At 51.0% G+C, this 17,232-nt stretch overlaps 1 protein-coding gene across 1 annotated transcript; it reads right to left on the bottom strand.

The window, feature by feature from the left end:
* Positions 1–34: 34 nt before the first annotated feature.
* On the bottom strand, positions 35–16,425 carry C80H11orf58 (chromosome 80 C11orf58 homolog). The gene is made up of 5 exons (XM_076057353.1): positions 16,190–16,425; positions 13,945–14,025; positions 9,490–9,550; positions 5,126–5,235; positions 35–4,100 (listed from the first exon to the last, which is right to left on the bottom strand). Exons 1-5 carry the CDS (start codon positions 16,256–16,258, stop codon positions 3,828–3,830), a joined length of 594 nt encoding a protein of 197 aa, XP_075913468.1. The 5' UTR covers positions 16,259–16,425; the 3' UTR covers positions 35–3,827.
* Between the last annotated feature and the right edge of the window lie 807 nt (positions 16,426–17,232).

Genomic DNA, 17,232 nt, shown 5'->3' with positions numbered 1-17,232 from the left:
CCAGCAGTGGAGTGACAACAAGGTGGCCAGACTGTGTGGTTGCACGCGCAGACCTTTAATGAAGACCATCAAGGCAACAACTCATCATCCCCCACGCCCTCTGGGGCCCAGCAGGGCAGAGCCCCGCCCACCAAGGCGAGCGCTCCAACAACTTCCGTTTCCACTGTCAACAACCGAGCCGAGCCAGCACGGTACGGGTGGTTTGGTTTTTTTTTCCTCCCACTGGCGACATCCGAGCCGAGCCAGCGCAGGGCCAGCACGGAACGGGTCGTTTATTTTCAACTGGCATCCGAACAGAGCCAGCGCAGGGCCAGCACGGTACGGGTGTTTTTTTTCCCACTGGCGACATCAGAGCCAGGCCAGCACAGTACGGGTGTTTTTTTTCCCACTGGCGACATCCGAGCCGAGCCAGCACAGGGCCAGCACGGTACGGGTGTTTTTTTCCACTGGCAACAGCCGAACCAACGCAGGGCTAGCACGGTACGGGTGTTTTTTTTTTCCACTGGGCAATTTGCCGAGTCAAGCCAGGACTGATTGGTGATTGATTTGCTGCTACTGCTGCTGCCCTCGCAAGAAGCACGTTTAAATTTCGCTCGGGGCCAAGCAGGGCCCGGTAACGCGGTGTCTCGTCTCTCGGCCGTCACGTCAGCGGCTCGGCTCAGCTACTGCAGTGGGAAAAAAAAAAACGATGGTGCAAAGGTGGCTATGAGATGTTGACTACCTCGCCTGGTGTGCAGGAGGTCGTGGGTTCGATCCCGACCCCTGACGACGCCTGCTGCGGCTGTATATTTGGAGTCTGCGTCTCTCTCATCTGCATCATCATCACTGTGGCTAGGAGATGTTGACTACCTCGCCTGGTGTGCAGGAGGTCGTGGGTTCGATCCCGACCCCTGACGACGCCTGCTGCGGCTGTATATTTGGAGTCTGCGTCTCTCTCATCTGCATCATCATCACTGTGGCTAGGAGATGTTGACTACCTCGCCTGGTGTGCAGGAGATCGTGGGTTCAATCCTGAGCCTGACGACGCCTGCTGCTGCTGCTGTAAATTTGGAGTCTGCGTCTCTCTCATCTGCATCATCATCATCATCACTGTGGCTAGGAGATGTTGACTACCTCGCCTGGTGTGCAGGAGGGCAGCTGAAGTGGGCGGGGGGGGTGGTCTCTTACACTCGGCAAAATAAAATAACGTAGTTTAACCGAGCCGCTGGCCCTGGCACGGGTGGCACGGGTGCCACGTGCGGCAGTGGAAAGAAACGACGGAGGCACCGCCCCCCCCCCCCCACCGTCGAATCGTAAACGTCGTCGTGGTGGCGGTGGCGGTGGGTTTATTCACCCCTCCGACTCACGACGTCCGGTTCGGCGCCCTACCCGTGAACCGATCCGTGCGGCGTTTCTGCTTCCGGCGTCACGCGCGACGCGCCAATGCGACCGCGTCGTGGGACGGCGGGCGTTGCTGTTAACGACGCGCGGAGCGACCCAGCAAAGAAGACTCCATCCTCCCCCCCCTCTCTCTCTCTCTCATGGATTCTATTTGGTCGCGGAAAGAAAAGAAGAAGAAAAAGAAAACTAAACCCCCAGCTGCGGTGGGGGCTCCTCCACTTACGAAAAATTCGAATTACGAACTTCCAGAGATCTGAACAAAACCCCGGTCCGGTTTTCGTCCAGTTGCCCGTCGTTAAGTTCAACCGCTGCGCGCTAGATGGCGGTGGTGGCATCTACATCTGCAGGAGATCAAGAACCAGTGGCATCTACATCTGCAGGAGATCAAGAACCAGTGGCATCTACATCTGCAGGAGGTGAAGAACCAGTGGCATCTACATCTGCAGGAGATCAAGAACCAGTGACATCTACATCTGCAGGAGATCAAGAACCAGTGGCATCTACATCTGCAGGAGATCAAGAACCAGTGGCATCTACATCTGCAGGAGGTGAAGAACCAGTGGCATCTACATCTACAGGAGATCAAGAACCAGTGACATCTACATCTGCAGGAGATCAAGAACCAGTGGCATCTACATCTGCAGGAGATCAAGAACCAGTGGCATCTACATCTACAGAAGGTGAAGAACCAGTGGCATCTACATCTACAGAACGTGAAGAACCAATGGCATCTACATCTGCACAACGTGAAGAACCAGTGGCATCTACATCTGCAGGAGATCAAGAACCAGTGGCATCTACATCTGCAGTAGGTGAAGAACCAGTGGCATCTACATCTGCACAACGTGAAGAACCAGTGGCATCTACATCTGCACAACGTGAGGAACCAGTGGCATCTACATCTACAGAACGTGAAGAACCAGTGGCATCTACATCTACACGAGATGAAGAACCAGTGGCATCTACATCTGCACAACGTGAAGAACCAGTGGCATCTACATCTGCAGAATGTGAAGAACCAGTGGCATCTACATCTGCAGAACGTGAAGAACCAGTGGCATCTACATCTGCAGAACATGAAGAACCAGTGGCATCTACATCTGTAGAACGTGAAGAACCAGTGGCATCTACATCTGCAGGAGATCAAGAACCAGTGGCATCTACATCTGCAGAATGTGAAGAACCAGTGGCATCTACATCTGCAGAATGTGAAGAACCAGTGGCATCTACATCTGGAGAACGTGAAGAACCAGTGGCATCTACATCTACAGAACGTGATGAACCAGTGGCATCTACATCTGCAGAACGTGAAGAAGCAGTGGCATCTACATCTACAGAACGTGAAGAACCAGTGGCATCTACATCTACAGAACATGATGAACCAGTGGCATCTACATCTACAGGAGATGAAGAACCAGTGGCATCTACATCTACAGAACGTGATGAACCAGTGGCATCTACATCTGCAGAACGTGAAGAAGCAGTGGCATCTACAGCTACAGAACGTGAAGAACCAGTGGCATCGACATCTGCAGGAGATGAAGAACCAGTGGTATCTACATCTGCAGAACATGAAGAACCAGTGGCATCTACACCTGCAGAACTTGAATAACCAGTGGCATCTACATCTACAGGAGATGAAGAACTAGTGGCATCTAGATCTGCAGAACGTGAAGAACCAGTGGCATCTACATCTGCAGAACGTGAAGAACCAGTGGCATCTACATCTGCAGAACGTGAAGAACCAGTGGCATCTACATCTGCAGAACGTGAAGAACCAGTGGCATCTACATCTGCAGAACGTGAAGAACCAGTGGCATCTACACCTGCAGAACGTGATGAACCAGTGGCATCTACATCTGCAGAACGTGAAGAACCAGTGGCATCTACACCTGCAGAACGTGATGAACCAGTGGCATCTACATCTGCAGAACGTTTAGAACCAGTGGCATCTACATCTGCAGAACGTGATGAACCAGTGGCATCTACATCTGCAGAACGTGATGAACCAGTGGCATCTACATCTGCAGAACGTGAAAAACCAGTGGCATCTACATCTGCAGAACGTGATGAACCAGTGGCATCTACATCTGCAGAACGTGAAGAAGCAGTGGCATCTACATCTGCAGAACGTGAAGAACCAGTGGCATCTAGATCTGCAGAACGTGAAGAACCAGTGGCATCTACATCTGCAGAACGTGAAGAACCAGTGGCATCTACATCTACAGGAGATGAAGAACCAGTGGCATCTCCAGCTCCAGGAGATGCTACAACTTTTAAAGCCACCGACCCCCCCGTGGTTAGCGTCCACGCCGCACAACGCGTTTGGAACGGACGGTGAGCGAAGTCGGCGCATTTACGAGTGTAATCGACTTACGAGCAGCCACCTCTGGAACCCAAACTCGTTCGTAAGTGGAGGAGCCCCCCCCCGCTACTACTCCTAGGTGTTAAACTGAAGAGGTGGAGGAGTTAGAGGTTGATAACGATGACGACGACGACGACGACGATGATGACTTCACGAAGACCATCTTGTAGACGGTCCCAACGCCGCCCCCATTCTTCCCGTCGGGGTCACCGCTGACTTTGACCTGCGGCCGCGGCGGCGGCGACCCCGTGAGGTCGGCCGGGGGGGGCGGGTCGCGGGGTCGCGGGGGGCTGGAGGCCACGGGGCACGGGGTCGTGACCTCGGGCGCCGGGGCCTGGCGGGGGGCGACGTCGGCCTAGGGGGAGGGGTCGTTGGTGGGGGGGAGGGGTGGGTTGGGGGAGGGGGGGCAGAGGGAGGGGTGGTGACGGGGAGGGGTGGTAGGGATAGGGGGGTAGGGGGAGGGGTAGTAGGGGGGGGAGGGTGGGGGGGGTGAGGTGTGGTAGGGGGTAGGGGAGGAGGTAGAGGGAGGGGGAGTGGGGGGAGGGGGAGTGGGAGGAGGGGGAGTGGGGGTAGGGGGAGTGGGGGTAGGGGGAGTGGGGGGGAGGGGGAGTGGGGGTAGGGGGAGTGGGGGTAGGGGGAGTGGGGGTAGGGGGAGTGGGGGGAGGGGGAGTGGGGGTAGGGGGAGTGGGGGTAGGGGGAGTGGGGGTAGGGGGAGTGGGGGTAGGGGGAGTGGGGGGAGGGGGAGTGGGGGGAGGGGGAGTGGGGGGAGTGGGGGGAGGGGGAGTGAGGGTAGGGGGAGTGGGGGGAGGGGGAGTGGGGGGAGGGGGAGTGGGGGTAGGGGGAGTGGGGGTAGGGGGAGTGGGGGTAGGGGGAGTGGGGGTAGGGGGAGTGGGGGGAGGGGGAGTGGGGGGAGGGGGAGGGGGGGGAGGGGTAACTTTATTGAACCATCGTCATCAGATGACGCTCTGATGATGATACTGTGACGACGACGGCAATGATGACGACGACGACGGTGATGACAACGCTGTGATGATGATGATGATGACGATATTGACGGTGTGATGTTGACGATGTTGATGATGTTGACGATGTTGACGATGGCGATGATGTTGACGATGTTGACGATGTTTTGTGCGCGATGTTGATGATGTTGACGATGTTGACCACGATGTTGACGATGTTTTGCGTGCGATGTTGACGATGTTGATGTTGACGATGTTGACGATGGTGACGATGATGTTGACGATGTTGACGATGGTGACGATGATGTTGACGATGATGTTGACGATGTTGACGATGATGTTGACGATGGTGATGACGTTGACGATGATGTTGACGATGTTGACGATGGTGACGATGTTTTGCGCGCTGCGTGCTCACGTCCGCGTATCCCAGGCCGCAGTGGCGTCGGTGTCTGCCGGAGATCTTGTCGCCTAGGCTACGATCATACTGCTGCTCCAGCGCCTCCCTCATCCTGCCCTCCTCCTCCCCTATAGACACACACACAGACCCTATAGACACCCTATAGACACCCTATAGACACCCTATAGACACACACAGAGACCCACAGAGATCTTGTCCCCTAGGCTGCGATCATACTGCTGCTCCAGCGCCTCCCTCATCCTGCCCTCCTCCTCCCCTATAGACACACACACAGAGACCCTATAGACACACACACAGATACCCTATAGACACACACACAGAGACCCTATAGACACCCTATAGACACCCTATAGACACCCTATAGACACATACACAGACACCCTATAGACACACACACAGATACCCTATAGACACCCTACAGACACCCTATAGACACCCTATAGACACACACACAGACCCTATAGACACACACACAGACACCCTATACACACACACAGACACCCTATAGACACCCTATAGACACCCTATAGACACACACACAGAGACCCTATAGACACCCTATAGACACAGTATAGACACAGTATAGACACCCTATAGACACACACAGAGACCCACAGAGATCTTGTCGCCTAGGCTACGATCATACTGCTGCTCCAGCGCCTCCCTCATCCTGCCCTCTTCCTCCCCTATAGACACACACACAGAGACCCTATAGACACACACACAGATACCCTATAGACACACACAGATACCCTATAGACACCCTATAGACACACACAGAGACCCACAGAGATCTTGTCGCCTAGGCTGCGATCATACTGCTGCTCCAGCGCCTCCCTCATCCTGCCCTCCTCCTCCTCTATAGACACACACACAGACACCCTATAGACACCCTATAGACACCCTATAGACACACACACAGACCCTATAGACACCCTATAGACACACACAGAGACCCACAGAGATCTTGTCGCCTAGGCTGCGATCATACTGCTGCTCCAGCGCCTCCCTCATCCTGCCCTCCTCCTCCCCTATAGACACACACACAGACACCCTATAGACACACACACAGACCCTATAGACACCCTATAGACACCCTATAGACACCCTATAGACACACACACACAGACCCTATAGACACCCTATAGACACCCTATAGACACACACAGACACCCTATAGACACCCTATAGACACACACAGAGACCCACAGAGATCTTGTCCCCTAGGCTGCGATCATACTGCTGCTCCAGCGCCTCCCTCATCCTGCCCTCCTCCTCCCCTATAGACACACACACAGACACCCTATAGACACACACACAGATACCCTATAGACACCCTATAGACACACACACAGATACCCTATAGACACCCTATAGACACCTTATAGACACCCTATAGACACACACACAGACCCTATAGACACCCTATAGACACACACACAGAGACCCACAGAGATCTTGTCCCCTAGGCTGCGATCATACTGCTGCTCTAGCGCCTCCCTCATCCTGCCCTCCTCCTCCCCTATAGACACCCTATAGACACCCTATAGACACACACAGACCCTATAGACACCCTATAGACACACATACAGATACCCTATAGACACCCTATAGACACGCTATAGACACCCTATAGACACACACACAGACCCTATAGACACCCTATAGACACACACACAGACACCCTATAGACACACACATAGACCCTATAGACACCCTATAGACACACACAGAAACCCACAGAGATCTTGTCCCCTAGGCTGCGATCATACTGCTGCTCCAGCGCCTCCCTCATCCTGCCCTCCTCCTCCCCTATAGACACACACACAGACACCCTATAGACACCCTATAGACACACACAGACCCTATAGACACCCTATAGACACCCTATAGACACCCTATAGACACACATAGAGACCCACAGAGATCTTGTCCCCTAGGCTGCGATCATACTGCTGCTCCAGCGCCTCCCTCATCCTGCCCTCCTCCTCCCCTATAGACACCCTATAGACACCCTATAGACACCCTATAGACACACACACACAGACCCTATAGACACCCTATAGACACCCTATAGACACACACACAGATACCCTATAGACACCCTATAGACACCCTATAGACACACACACACAGACACCCTATAGACACCCTATAGACACCCTACAGACACCCTATAGACACACACAGAGACCCACAGAGATCTTGTCCCCTAGGCTGCGATCATACTGCTGCTCCAGCACCTCCCTCATCCTGCCCTCCTCCTCCCCTATAGACACACACAGACCCTATAGACACCCTATAGACACCCTATAGATACACACACACACAGACCCTATAGACACACACAGACCCTATAGACACCCTATAGACACCCTATAGACACACACACCCTATAGACACCCTATAGACACCCTATAGACACACACACATATACCCTATAGACACCCTATAGACACCCTATAGACACACATAGAGACCCGCAGAGATCTTGTTCCCCTAGGCTACGATCATACTGCTGCTCCAGCGCCTCCCTCATCCTGCCCTCCTCCTCCCCTATAGACACACACACACACCCTATAGACACCCTATAGACACCCTATAGACACACACACACACAGACCCTATAGACACCCTATAGACACCCTATAGACACACACAGATACCCTATAGACACCCTATAGACACCCTATAGACACACACAGAGACCCTATAGACACCCTATAGACACACACACAGACCCTATAGACACCCTATAGACACCCTATAGACACACACACAGACCCTATAGACACCCTATAGACACCCTATAGACACCCTATAGACACACACACAGACCCTATAGACACCCTATAGACACACACACAGACCCTATAGACACCCTATAGACACACAGAGACCCTATAGACACACAGAGACCCTATAGATACACACACAGACCCTATAGACACACACAGACACTATAGACACCCTAAAGACACCCTATAGACACACACACAGACCCTATAGACACCCTATAGACACACACACACAGACCCTATAGACACACACACAGAACCTATAGACACACACAGACCCTATAGCCATCCTATAGACACACAGACCCTATAGACACCCTATAGACACAAACACAGACCCTATAGACACACACACACAGAACCTATAGACACACACAGACCCTATAGACACACACACAGACCCTATAGACACACACAGACCCTATAGACACACACAGACCCTATAGACACCCTATAGACACACAGACCCTATAGACACCCTATAGACACACAGACCCTATAGACACACACAGACCCTACAGACACCCTATAGATACACACGCTGACCCTATAGACACACACAGATACCCTATAGACACACAGAAACCCTATAGACACCCTATAGACACAGACCCTATAGACACAGAAACCCTATAGACACCCATAGACACACAGAGACCCTATAGACACCCTATAGACACAGACACCCTATAGGCAAACAGAAACCCTATAGACTCCCATAGACCCTATAGACACCTCATAGACACACACAGAGTGGATGAATGAGTAAATGGGTGAGTGGATGAATGATTTAGTGAATGAGTGGTTGAATGAGTGGGCGAGTGAGCAAATGAGTGGGTGAATGAGTCCATGAATGAGTGCATTAATGAAATGGGTGGGCCCATGAGTGGGTAAGTGGGCGAATGAGCGAGTAGGCGAATGAGTGGGTGGGCGAATGAGTGGATGGGCGAATGAGTCGGTGAATGAGTGCGTGAATGAATGGGTGGGCAAATGAGTGGGTAAGTGGGCGAATGAGTGAGTAGGTGAATGAGTGGATGGGCGAATGAGTGGGTGGGCAAATGAGTGAGTCGGCAAATGAGTGAGTCGGCGAATGAGCGCGTGAATGAAATGGGTGGGCAAATGAGTGGGTAAGTGGGTGAATGAGTGGGTGGGCGAATGAGTGGGTAGGCGAATGAGTGGGTGGGCGAATGAGTGGGTCGGCGAATGAGCGCGTGAATGAGTGCGTGAATGAAATGGGTGGGCAAATGAGTGGGTAAGTGGGTGAATGAGTGGGTGGGCGAATGAGTGGGTGGGTGAATGAGTGTGTCGGCGAATGAGCGCGTGAATGAGTGCGTGAATGAAATGGGTGGGCAAATGAGTGGGTAAGTGGGTGAATGAGTGGGTGAGTGAATGAGTGGGTGGGCGAATGAGTGGATGGGCGAATGAGTGGGTGGGCGAATGAGTGGGTCAGCGAATAAGCGCGTGAATGAGTGCGTGAATGAAATGGGTGGGCAAATGAGTGGGTAAGTGGGTGAATGAGTGAGTAGGCGAGGGAATGAGTGGACAGAGAGGCAGCCGGCTCACCAGAGCGGCAGGAGGTGTGGCTGCCGTGCTCGCCGATCACCAGCCGCCCCTTGTGCTCCTTCTAACAGAGACAAAGACACCCCAGGTAGCCTCTAACACACCGCTGGGGCAAGTGCTGTTAGTGACTTGCACCTAGACCCACACACACAGAGACAAAGCTCCCCCTGTGTAGCCCCTAACAGACTTGTAGGGGCAAGTGCTGTTAGTGACTTGCACCTAGACACACAGACACACAGACAAAGCTCCCCGCGTGTAGCCTCTAACAGGCTGTAGGGGCAAGTGCTGTTAGCGAGCAGCACCTGTGAAGGCCGGAACGGCACACGAGGGGGTGGGCGACCAGCACCACGCCCCACCGCCTTTGTCTCTCCCCCAGTCGCGATGTTCGCTACACACCGCACCAGGTACTCGTTTGAGGCTGAGTCGAACTAGGGGAGGCCCAGGACCGCTTCAAATAATCGTCACCGGTGTGGGCCATGAGCGGGAATCGAGTGTGGCGTGGGGCAGGGGGTCTCGCTGGACCCTTGCCCCTGACCCCGGGAGCACGCCTGTGAAATGTGCAGCCTGTTTGCAAAAAGATATCGACCCGATTTGAAATCGCGAAATCTCTGCAACCACGAACCGCCCATGAATTAAACTCTCACCACTTGAAAGGGGTGGGGCATAGAGAGGGCGGGGCGTAGAGAGGGCGGGGCACAAAGAGGGCGGGGCGCAGAGAGGCCGGGCGCAGAAAGGGCGGGGCGCAGAGAGGGCGGGGCGTAGAGAGGGCGGGGCGTAGAGTTTCAAATGATGACCGCGAGATGCCTCTCCCAGTACACAAACAGCCCCTAGTCTCAGTCATTCTCTAGATGGTGACCCCAGTGAACACAAACAGCCCCCTAGCCTCAGTCATTCTCTAGATGGTGACCCCAGCACACAAACAGCCCCTAGCCTCAGTCATTCTCTAGATGGTGACCCCAGTGAACAAACAGCCCCTAGCCTCAGTCATTCTCTAGATGGTGACCCCAGTAAACAAACAGCCCCCTAGCCTCAGTCATTCTCTAGATGGTGACCCCAGTGAACACAAACAGCCCCCTAGCCTCAGACATTCTCTAGATAGTGACCCCAGTGAACAAACAGCCCCTAGCCTCAGTCATTCTCTAGATGGTGACCCCAGTGAATACAAACAGCCCCTAGCCTCAGTCACTCTCTAGATGGTGACCCCAGCTCACAAACAGCCCCTAGTCTCAGTCATTCTCTAGATGGTGACCCCAGTGAACAAACAGCCCCTAGCCTCAGCCATTCTCTAGATGGTGACCCCCAGCGCACAAACAGCCCCTAGCCTCAGTCATTCTCTAGATGGTGACCCCAGTGAACAAACAGCCCCTAGCCTCAGCCATTCTCTAGATGGTGACCCCCAGCGCACAAACAGCCCCTAGCCTCAATCATTCTCTAGATGGTGACCCCAGCACACAAACAGCCCCTAGCCTCAGTCACTCTCTAGATGGTGACCCCAGTGAACACAAACAGCCCCTAGCCTCAGTCATTCTCTAGATGGTGACCCCAGTGAACAAACAGCCTCTAGCCTCAGTCATTCTCTAGATGGTGACCCCAGTGAACACAAACAGCCCCTAGCCTCAGTCATTCTCTAGATGGTGACCCCAGCTCACAAACAGCCCCTAGTCTCAGTCATTCTCTAGATGGTGACCCCAGTGAACAAACAGCCCCTAGCCTCAGCCATTCTCTAGATGGTGACCCCCAGCACACAAACAGCCCCTAGCCTCAATCATTCTCTAGATGGTGACCCCAGCACACAAACAGCCCCTAGCCTCAGTCATTCTCTAGATGGTGACCCCAGTGAACAAACAGCCCCTAGTCTCAGTCATTCTCTAGATGGTGACCCCAGTGAACAAACAGCCCCTAGCCTCAGTCATTCTCTAGATGGTGACCCCAGTGAACACAAACAGCCCCTAGCCTCAGTCATTCTCTAGACGGTGAACCCGCAAACACAAGGGGCGTTTTGCGTTCTGCAGTTCGGCAAGACTGAATCCGTAACTGCGGTGCAGCGTGCGTTTCACCACACCCTGCGACTTTTTGCTCGTGGGGATGCGTCAAAGACGGTGGTGTTTTTGTGCCACCATTAGCGACTCATCTGGATGACCTCAAATAAGTAATATTTAAAAATACTTTTTTTAAAACACGCTTTTATGAAATGTACCCTACTAGTAATGGCGGAACTCCACGACTCCAGGAGGTGGCCCCGAAGCTCGCCACAACGTAAGGGAACCGTGGTGATGATTTACAGCCAACGTCAGTTGACCGTGGACAATTAGAACCAAGCCGAAACATAACATGTAAAAAAAGATTTCGATTTAAAGCTTTCGTGACTGCAAGGATTCATCTTCTTTGGTTCTTTCGGTAAAGTCACGCAGAATGAGAATAAAATAATAAAATAACACAATAAAATTCTCACGACGTTTCGGCCACAACACAAGTGGCCTTCTTCAGGTGAAAGGAACAGACCTGTCGGGACGACAGAGCTTGAATGAACGTTGTTAAGATTCGTAGCGTTTTTTAAGCTGGTTTAGAGAACCACCTGAAGAAGGCCACTTGTGTTGTGGCCAAAACGTCGTGAGAATTTTATTGTTATTTTATTTTATTATTTTATTCTCATTCTACGTGACTTTACCGAAAGAACCAAAGAAGATAAAAAAGATTGTTTAAAATATATATTTTTTTCATCATAGAATATAGTATTGTCATCATTATAACATAAGTATACCAAGTTTGCAGTCAATACCGCATCGGCAAGTGGGTTAAAATTGAGTTACAAGATTTGAGGATACAACAACAACAACACCAACAGACAGAGCGAGTTAAATAAAAGCGCGTGAAATAAAATTTGAATCACGGCAGCGGCGACTTCAGCGGAAGGGAAGACGCTTCGAGAGGCGTTTGGGACGAATTCAACGATCGTCTCGATCTTCTTTGGTTCTTTCGGTACAGTCACGTAGAATGAGAATAAAATAAGAAATCGATAAAATAAAACAACACAATTATTTTATTCTCATTCTACGTGGTGGTGACTTTACCGAAAGAACCAAAGAAGATGAATCCTTGCAGTCACGAAAGCTTTCAAATCGAAAGATTGTCTCGATGTTGTCCGTACAGCAGGTGGAGGGCACACAGAGAATTTACAAAATGACTAGCTTTACTATCCGGCTTCGCCACGCCCGGCCGCCTTTGTCTCCCCAGTGGCGATGTTCACACCACAACAGTTACTCGTTTGAGGCCGAGTCTACCTAGGGAAGGCCCAGGACCGGTTCAAATAATCGTCACCGGTGGTGGCCGTGAGCGGGAATCGAACTCGGGTCGCCGGGTTCGTAGCGCAGCGTAGCGCTAAGCACTACGCTACAATGCGTTACGCTTCCACACACACACAGACAGGCACACACACACAGACACACCTAGACACACACACACATAGACACACACAGACATCGCGCTAACCACTACACTACAATGCGTTATGCTTCCACACACAGACACACACACAGACACACCTAGACACACACACACATAGACACACACACACACATAGACACACACACACACACCTAGACACACACACATAGACACACACACACATAGACACACACACACAGACACACACAGCCATCGCGCGAACCACTACACTACAATGCGTTATGCTTCCACACACAGACACACACACAGACACACACACATAGACACACACACACATAGACACACACACACACATAGACACACACACACATAGACACAAACACATAGACACACACACATAAACACACACACACACAGACACACACAGACATCGCGCAAACCACTACACTACAATGCGTTATGCTTCCACACACAGACACACACACAGACACACACACATAGACACACACACACATAGACACACACATAGACACACACACACATAGACACACACACACATAGACACACACACATAAACACACACACACACAGACACATACACAGCGTGCTAACCACTACACTACAATGCGTTACTCTTCCACGTGCGTGGGTCACGTGACAGATTTGACGTCACAGCTCACTTGCCATGCAAAAAAAATCATTATTGAGCTCCCCCCCCCCAAAAAAAAATAAAAGTGTATTTTTATAATTGTTGCATGGTGTACAGTCTGAAAAGTTACCCACATGGCAAATTCCAAGTTTGTTGCATGTCGGGAAGTACGCTAAACATTTTGAACAGACGCACTTAATCACAACTTCGCCTTTTATATGCATGTGGATAAGTAAAACCTGACAGCTCGTTAAAACCGTTTATAACTTTTTTTGTCCACTTGTAACACGTTGCCGTCGTGAAATAAACTGCTCTGAAACCGTGTCCATCTTTGTCAAAGAGCGCCCCGTGGAGGGGACTCCGTGAGCCGAGCGTCGACGCGGTGGGGGGGCCGGCCGCTTCACCTTCTCTGCGCCCATGAGGCGGAGGAATTTCTGCTTGCGGTCTTCGTTTCCCAGGTCCGCCGATTCCCAATTACTGACGGCCTGGTGAAATGGACAGCGGCGTCAGCGGCGTCGGCGGCGGCGTCGTCAGAGTCGTCGTCGTCAGCGTCGTCAGAGTCGTCAGCGTTTTCAGCGTCATCGTCAGCGTCGTCAGCGTCATCGTCAGCGTCATCGTCAGCGTCATCGTCATCGTCAGCGTCATCGTCAGCGTCGTCAGCATCATCGTCAGCGTCGTCGTCGTCAGAGTCGGCGTCGTCAGCGTCGTCAACATCATCGTCAGTGTCATCGTCAGCGTCGTTTTCGTCGTCAGAGTCGTCGTCGTCAGAGTCGTCGTCGTCAGCGTCGTCAGCGTTTTCAGCGTCATCGTCAGCGTCATCGTCAGTGTCGTCAGCGTCGGTGTCGGCGTCGTCAGCATCATCGTCAGCGTCGTCGTCATCGTCAGAGTTGGCGTCATCGTCGTCAGCGTCGTCAACATCGTCGTCAGCGTCGTTTTCGTCGTCAGCGTCATCGTCAGTGTCGGCGGCGTCAGCGTCGTCGTCGTCAGCGTCGTTATCGTCGTCAGCGTCGTTATTGTCGTCAGCGTCGTCGTCGTCAGCATCAGCGTCGTCATCGTCAGCGTCGTTATCGTCAACGTCGTCATCGTCAGCGTCGTCATCGTCAGCGTCGTCATCGTCAGTGTCGTCATCGTCAGCGTCGTCATCGTCGTCATCGTCAGCGTCGTCATCGTCAGTGTCGGCGTCGTCGTCAGCGTCGTCATCGTCGTTATCGTCAGAGTCGTCATCGTCAGCATCAGCGTCGTCATCGTCAGCGTCGTTATCGTCAGCGTCGTCATCGTCAGTGTCGGCGTCGTCATCGTCAGCGTCGTCATCGTCAGCGTCGTTATCGTCAGCGTCGTCATCGTCAGTGTCGGCGTCGTCGTCAGCGTCGTTATCGTCAGAGTCGTCATCGTCAGCGTCGTTCATCAGCGTCGTCATCGTCGTCGCCGTCAGTGTCGTCGTCGTCGTCAGCGTCGTCGTCATCAACATCGTCAGGATCACCATCATCAGCAGCATCAGGGGCATTATCACGATCACATAGCTGGTCTGTAATAAGGTAGGGCACTGATAAGGGGTCGACAGGTTTGTTATACATTACAACACTATACACTACACTATACACTACACTACTATACACTACACTATACACTACACTATACACTACGATACACCACTACTATACACTACACTACTATAAACTACAGTACTACATTGCACTATACACAACACTACTATACACTAAACTATACACTACACTACTATACACTACACTATACACCACACACTGCACTACTATACACTACACTACTATAAACTACAGTACTATACACTGCACTAAACACTACACTAGTATACACTACACTACTATACACTACACTACTATATACTACACCACTATACACTACACTACTATAGTGTAGTATATAGTGTAGTGTGGAGCATAGTGTATAGTGCAGTGTATAGCGTAGTGTGTACATAGCGTAGTGTATAGCATAGTGTATAGCGTAGTGTGTACATAGCGTAGTGTATAGCATAGTGTGTACATAGCGTAGTGTGGAGCGTAGTGTATAGCGTAGTTTATAGCGTAGTGTATAGCGTAGTGTATAGTGTAGTGTATAGTAGTGTATAGTGTAGTGTATAGTAGTGTAGTGTTGTGTAGACACTACTATACACTACACACTATACACTACACTATACACTACACACAACACTATACACTACTATACACTACACTATACACTACTATACACTACACTACTATACACTACACTATACACAACACTATACACTACTATACACTACACTACTATACACTACACTACTATACACTATACTACTATACACTACAAGATTGTTGTGTCACTGCCGAAGGGGAATCGACGAGCGTTGAGAGATAGGAGGAATCGACGCGAGGAATCAATGCGAAGGGGGATTCGAAGTCGAGGTAATCAACGAGCGTTACACGAGAAACGGACGCGGTGGGAATCAGCGAGCGATGGGAATCGACGCCGAGTGAATCGACGAGCGTTAACAGAGATACGAGAAACGACGGGGAATCGCCGAACGTTGTTGTGATACGAGAGAATCGACGCCGAGGGAATCGACAAAAAAATATAAAAAAACCACAAACGAATCGATTCGGGCCCGCGCGAGCGAGGTTTTCGATGTACCTCGTCAATCGCGGCGCCGGCTCTCCGCTTCCTTCCGTGTTTCTCGTCCTTCCCCTCGTCTCCGCTCATCTTTCTGCGCCTCTCCTCTCGATTTATTAATTTAAAAAAGCGTAAATTATTTTGTTTAAATTTTCCCTTTTTTTTTTAACTCGCTCGCTCAGCTGACGGCCGCCATAGCTGGGCTTGGTGACGTAACGGCGTTCGGCGGATGTGACGTCACGATGATAGGTGGATGTGACGTCACGACGCTCGGCTAGGTGTTGACGTCACGACGCATGGCGAGGTGACGTCACGACGCTCGGACCACTCTGTGTAACAAGTTAGTTCCATATTCTTAGTTTTTTCGGTAAAGTCACGTTGAAGAGAAACAACAAAATAACAAAATATATATAAAACAATAAAAAAATTCTCACGACGTTTCGACCATAACTCAAACGGTCATCATCAGGTGTGTCGGTTTGCATAAATTTATTTTAAAAAACGGCACATTTATTTATTTATAAAAAAACGTTGGCGTCACGCGCAGCGATTGGCAGTTTGCCCAGGACTTGTCCATCTATTTTTTTTTAAGAGGAGGGGGGAGACGAAATTTTTTATAATGTATGCTGTCTGAAAGATTTGATAAATCATTTCAGTTCTTGATTGATTGTTCACGCTTACAGTGGCTTTCAGACAGCATACATTATAAAAAATTTCGTCTCCCCCCTCCTCTTTTAAAAAAAAAATAGATGGACTAGTCCTGGGCAAACTGCCAATCGCTGCGCGTGACGCCAACATTTTTTATAAATAAATAAATGTGCCGTTTTTTAAAATAAATTTATGCAAACCGACACACCTGATGATGACCGTTTGAGTTATGGTCGAAACGTCGTGAGAATTTTTTTATTGTTTTATATATATTTTGTTATTTTGTTGTTTCTCTTCAACGTGACTTTACCGAAAAAACTAAGAATATGAATTACTGCAGTCACGAAAGCTTTAAATCAAAAAGTTAGTTCCATTTATTTGGTATAGCCCTGTGAGCCATTCGGCTCTTGAATCGG

This window comes from Petromyzon marinus, chromosome 80, assembly GCF_048934315.1.
Source record: "Petromyzon marinus isolate PM22_M1 ecotype Great Lakes invasive population chromosome 80, UKy_Petmar_22M1.pri1.0, whole genome shotgun sequence".
Lineage (NCBI taxonomy): Eukaryota > Metazoa > Chordata > Hyperoartia > Petromyzontiformes > Petromyzontidae > Petromyzon > Petromyzon marinus.
The sequence above is the reverse complement of the archived record's forward strand: the minus strand, read 5'-3'. Positions and strand labels throughout refer to the sequence as shown.

What these genes read in the sequence shown, in the direction of transcription:
- C80H11orf58 (XM_076057353.1), bottom strand. Translation starts at nt 16,258, where the DNA reads ATGAGCGGAGACGAGGGGAAGGACGAGAAACACGGAAGGAAGCGGAGA. An exon ending in CCGGCGCCGCGATTGACGAG is followed by an intron (nt 14,026 to 16,189) that starts GTACATCGAAAA and finishes CCATTTCACCAG; the next exon opens with GCCGTCAGTAATTGGGAATC. An exon ending in GCGGCCTGGGATACGCGGAC is followed by an intron (nt 4,101 to 5,125) that starts GTGAGCACGCAG and finishes CCCTCCCCCTAG; the next exon opens with GCCGACGTCGCCCCCCGCCA.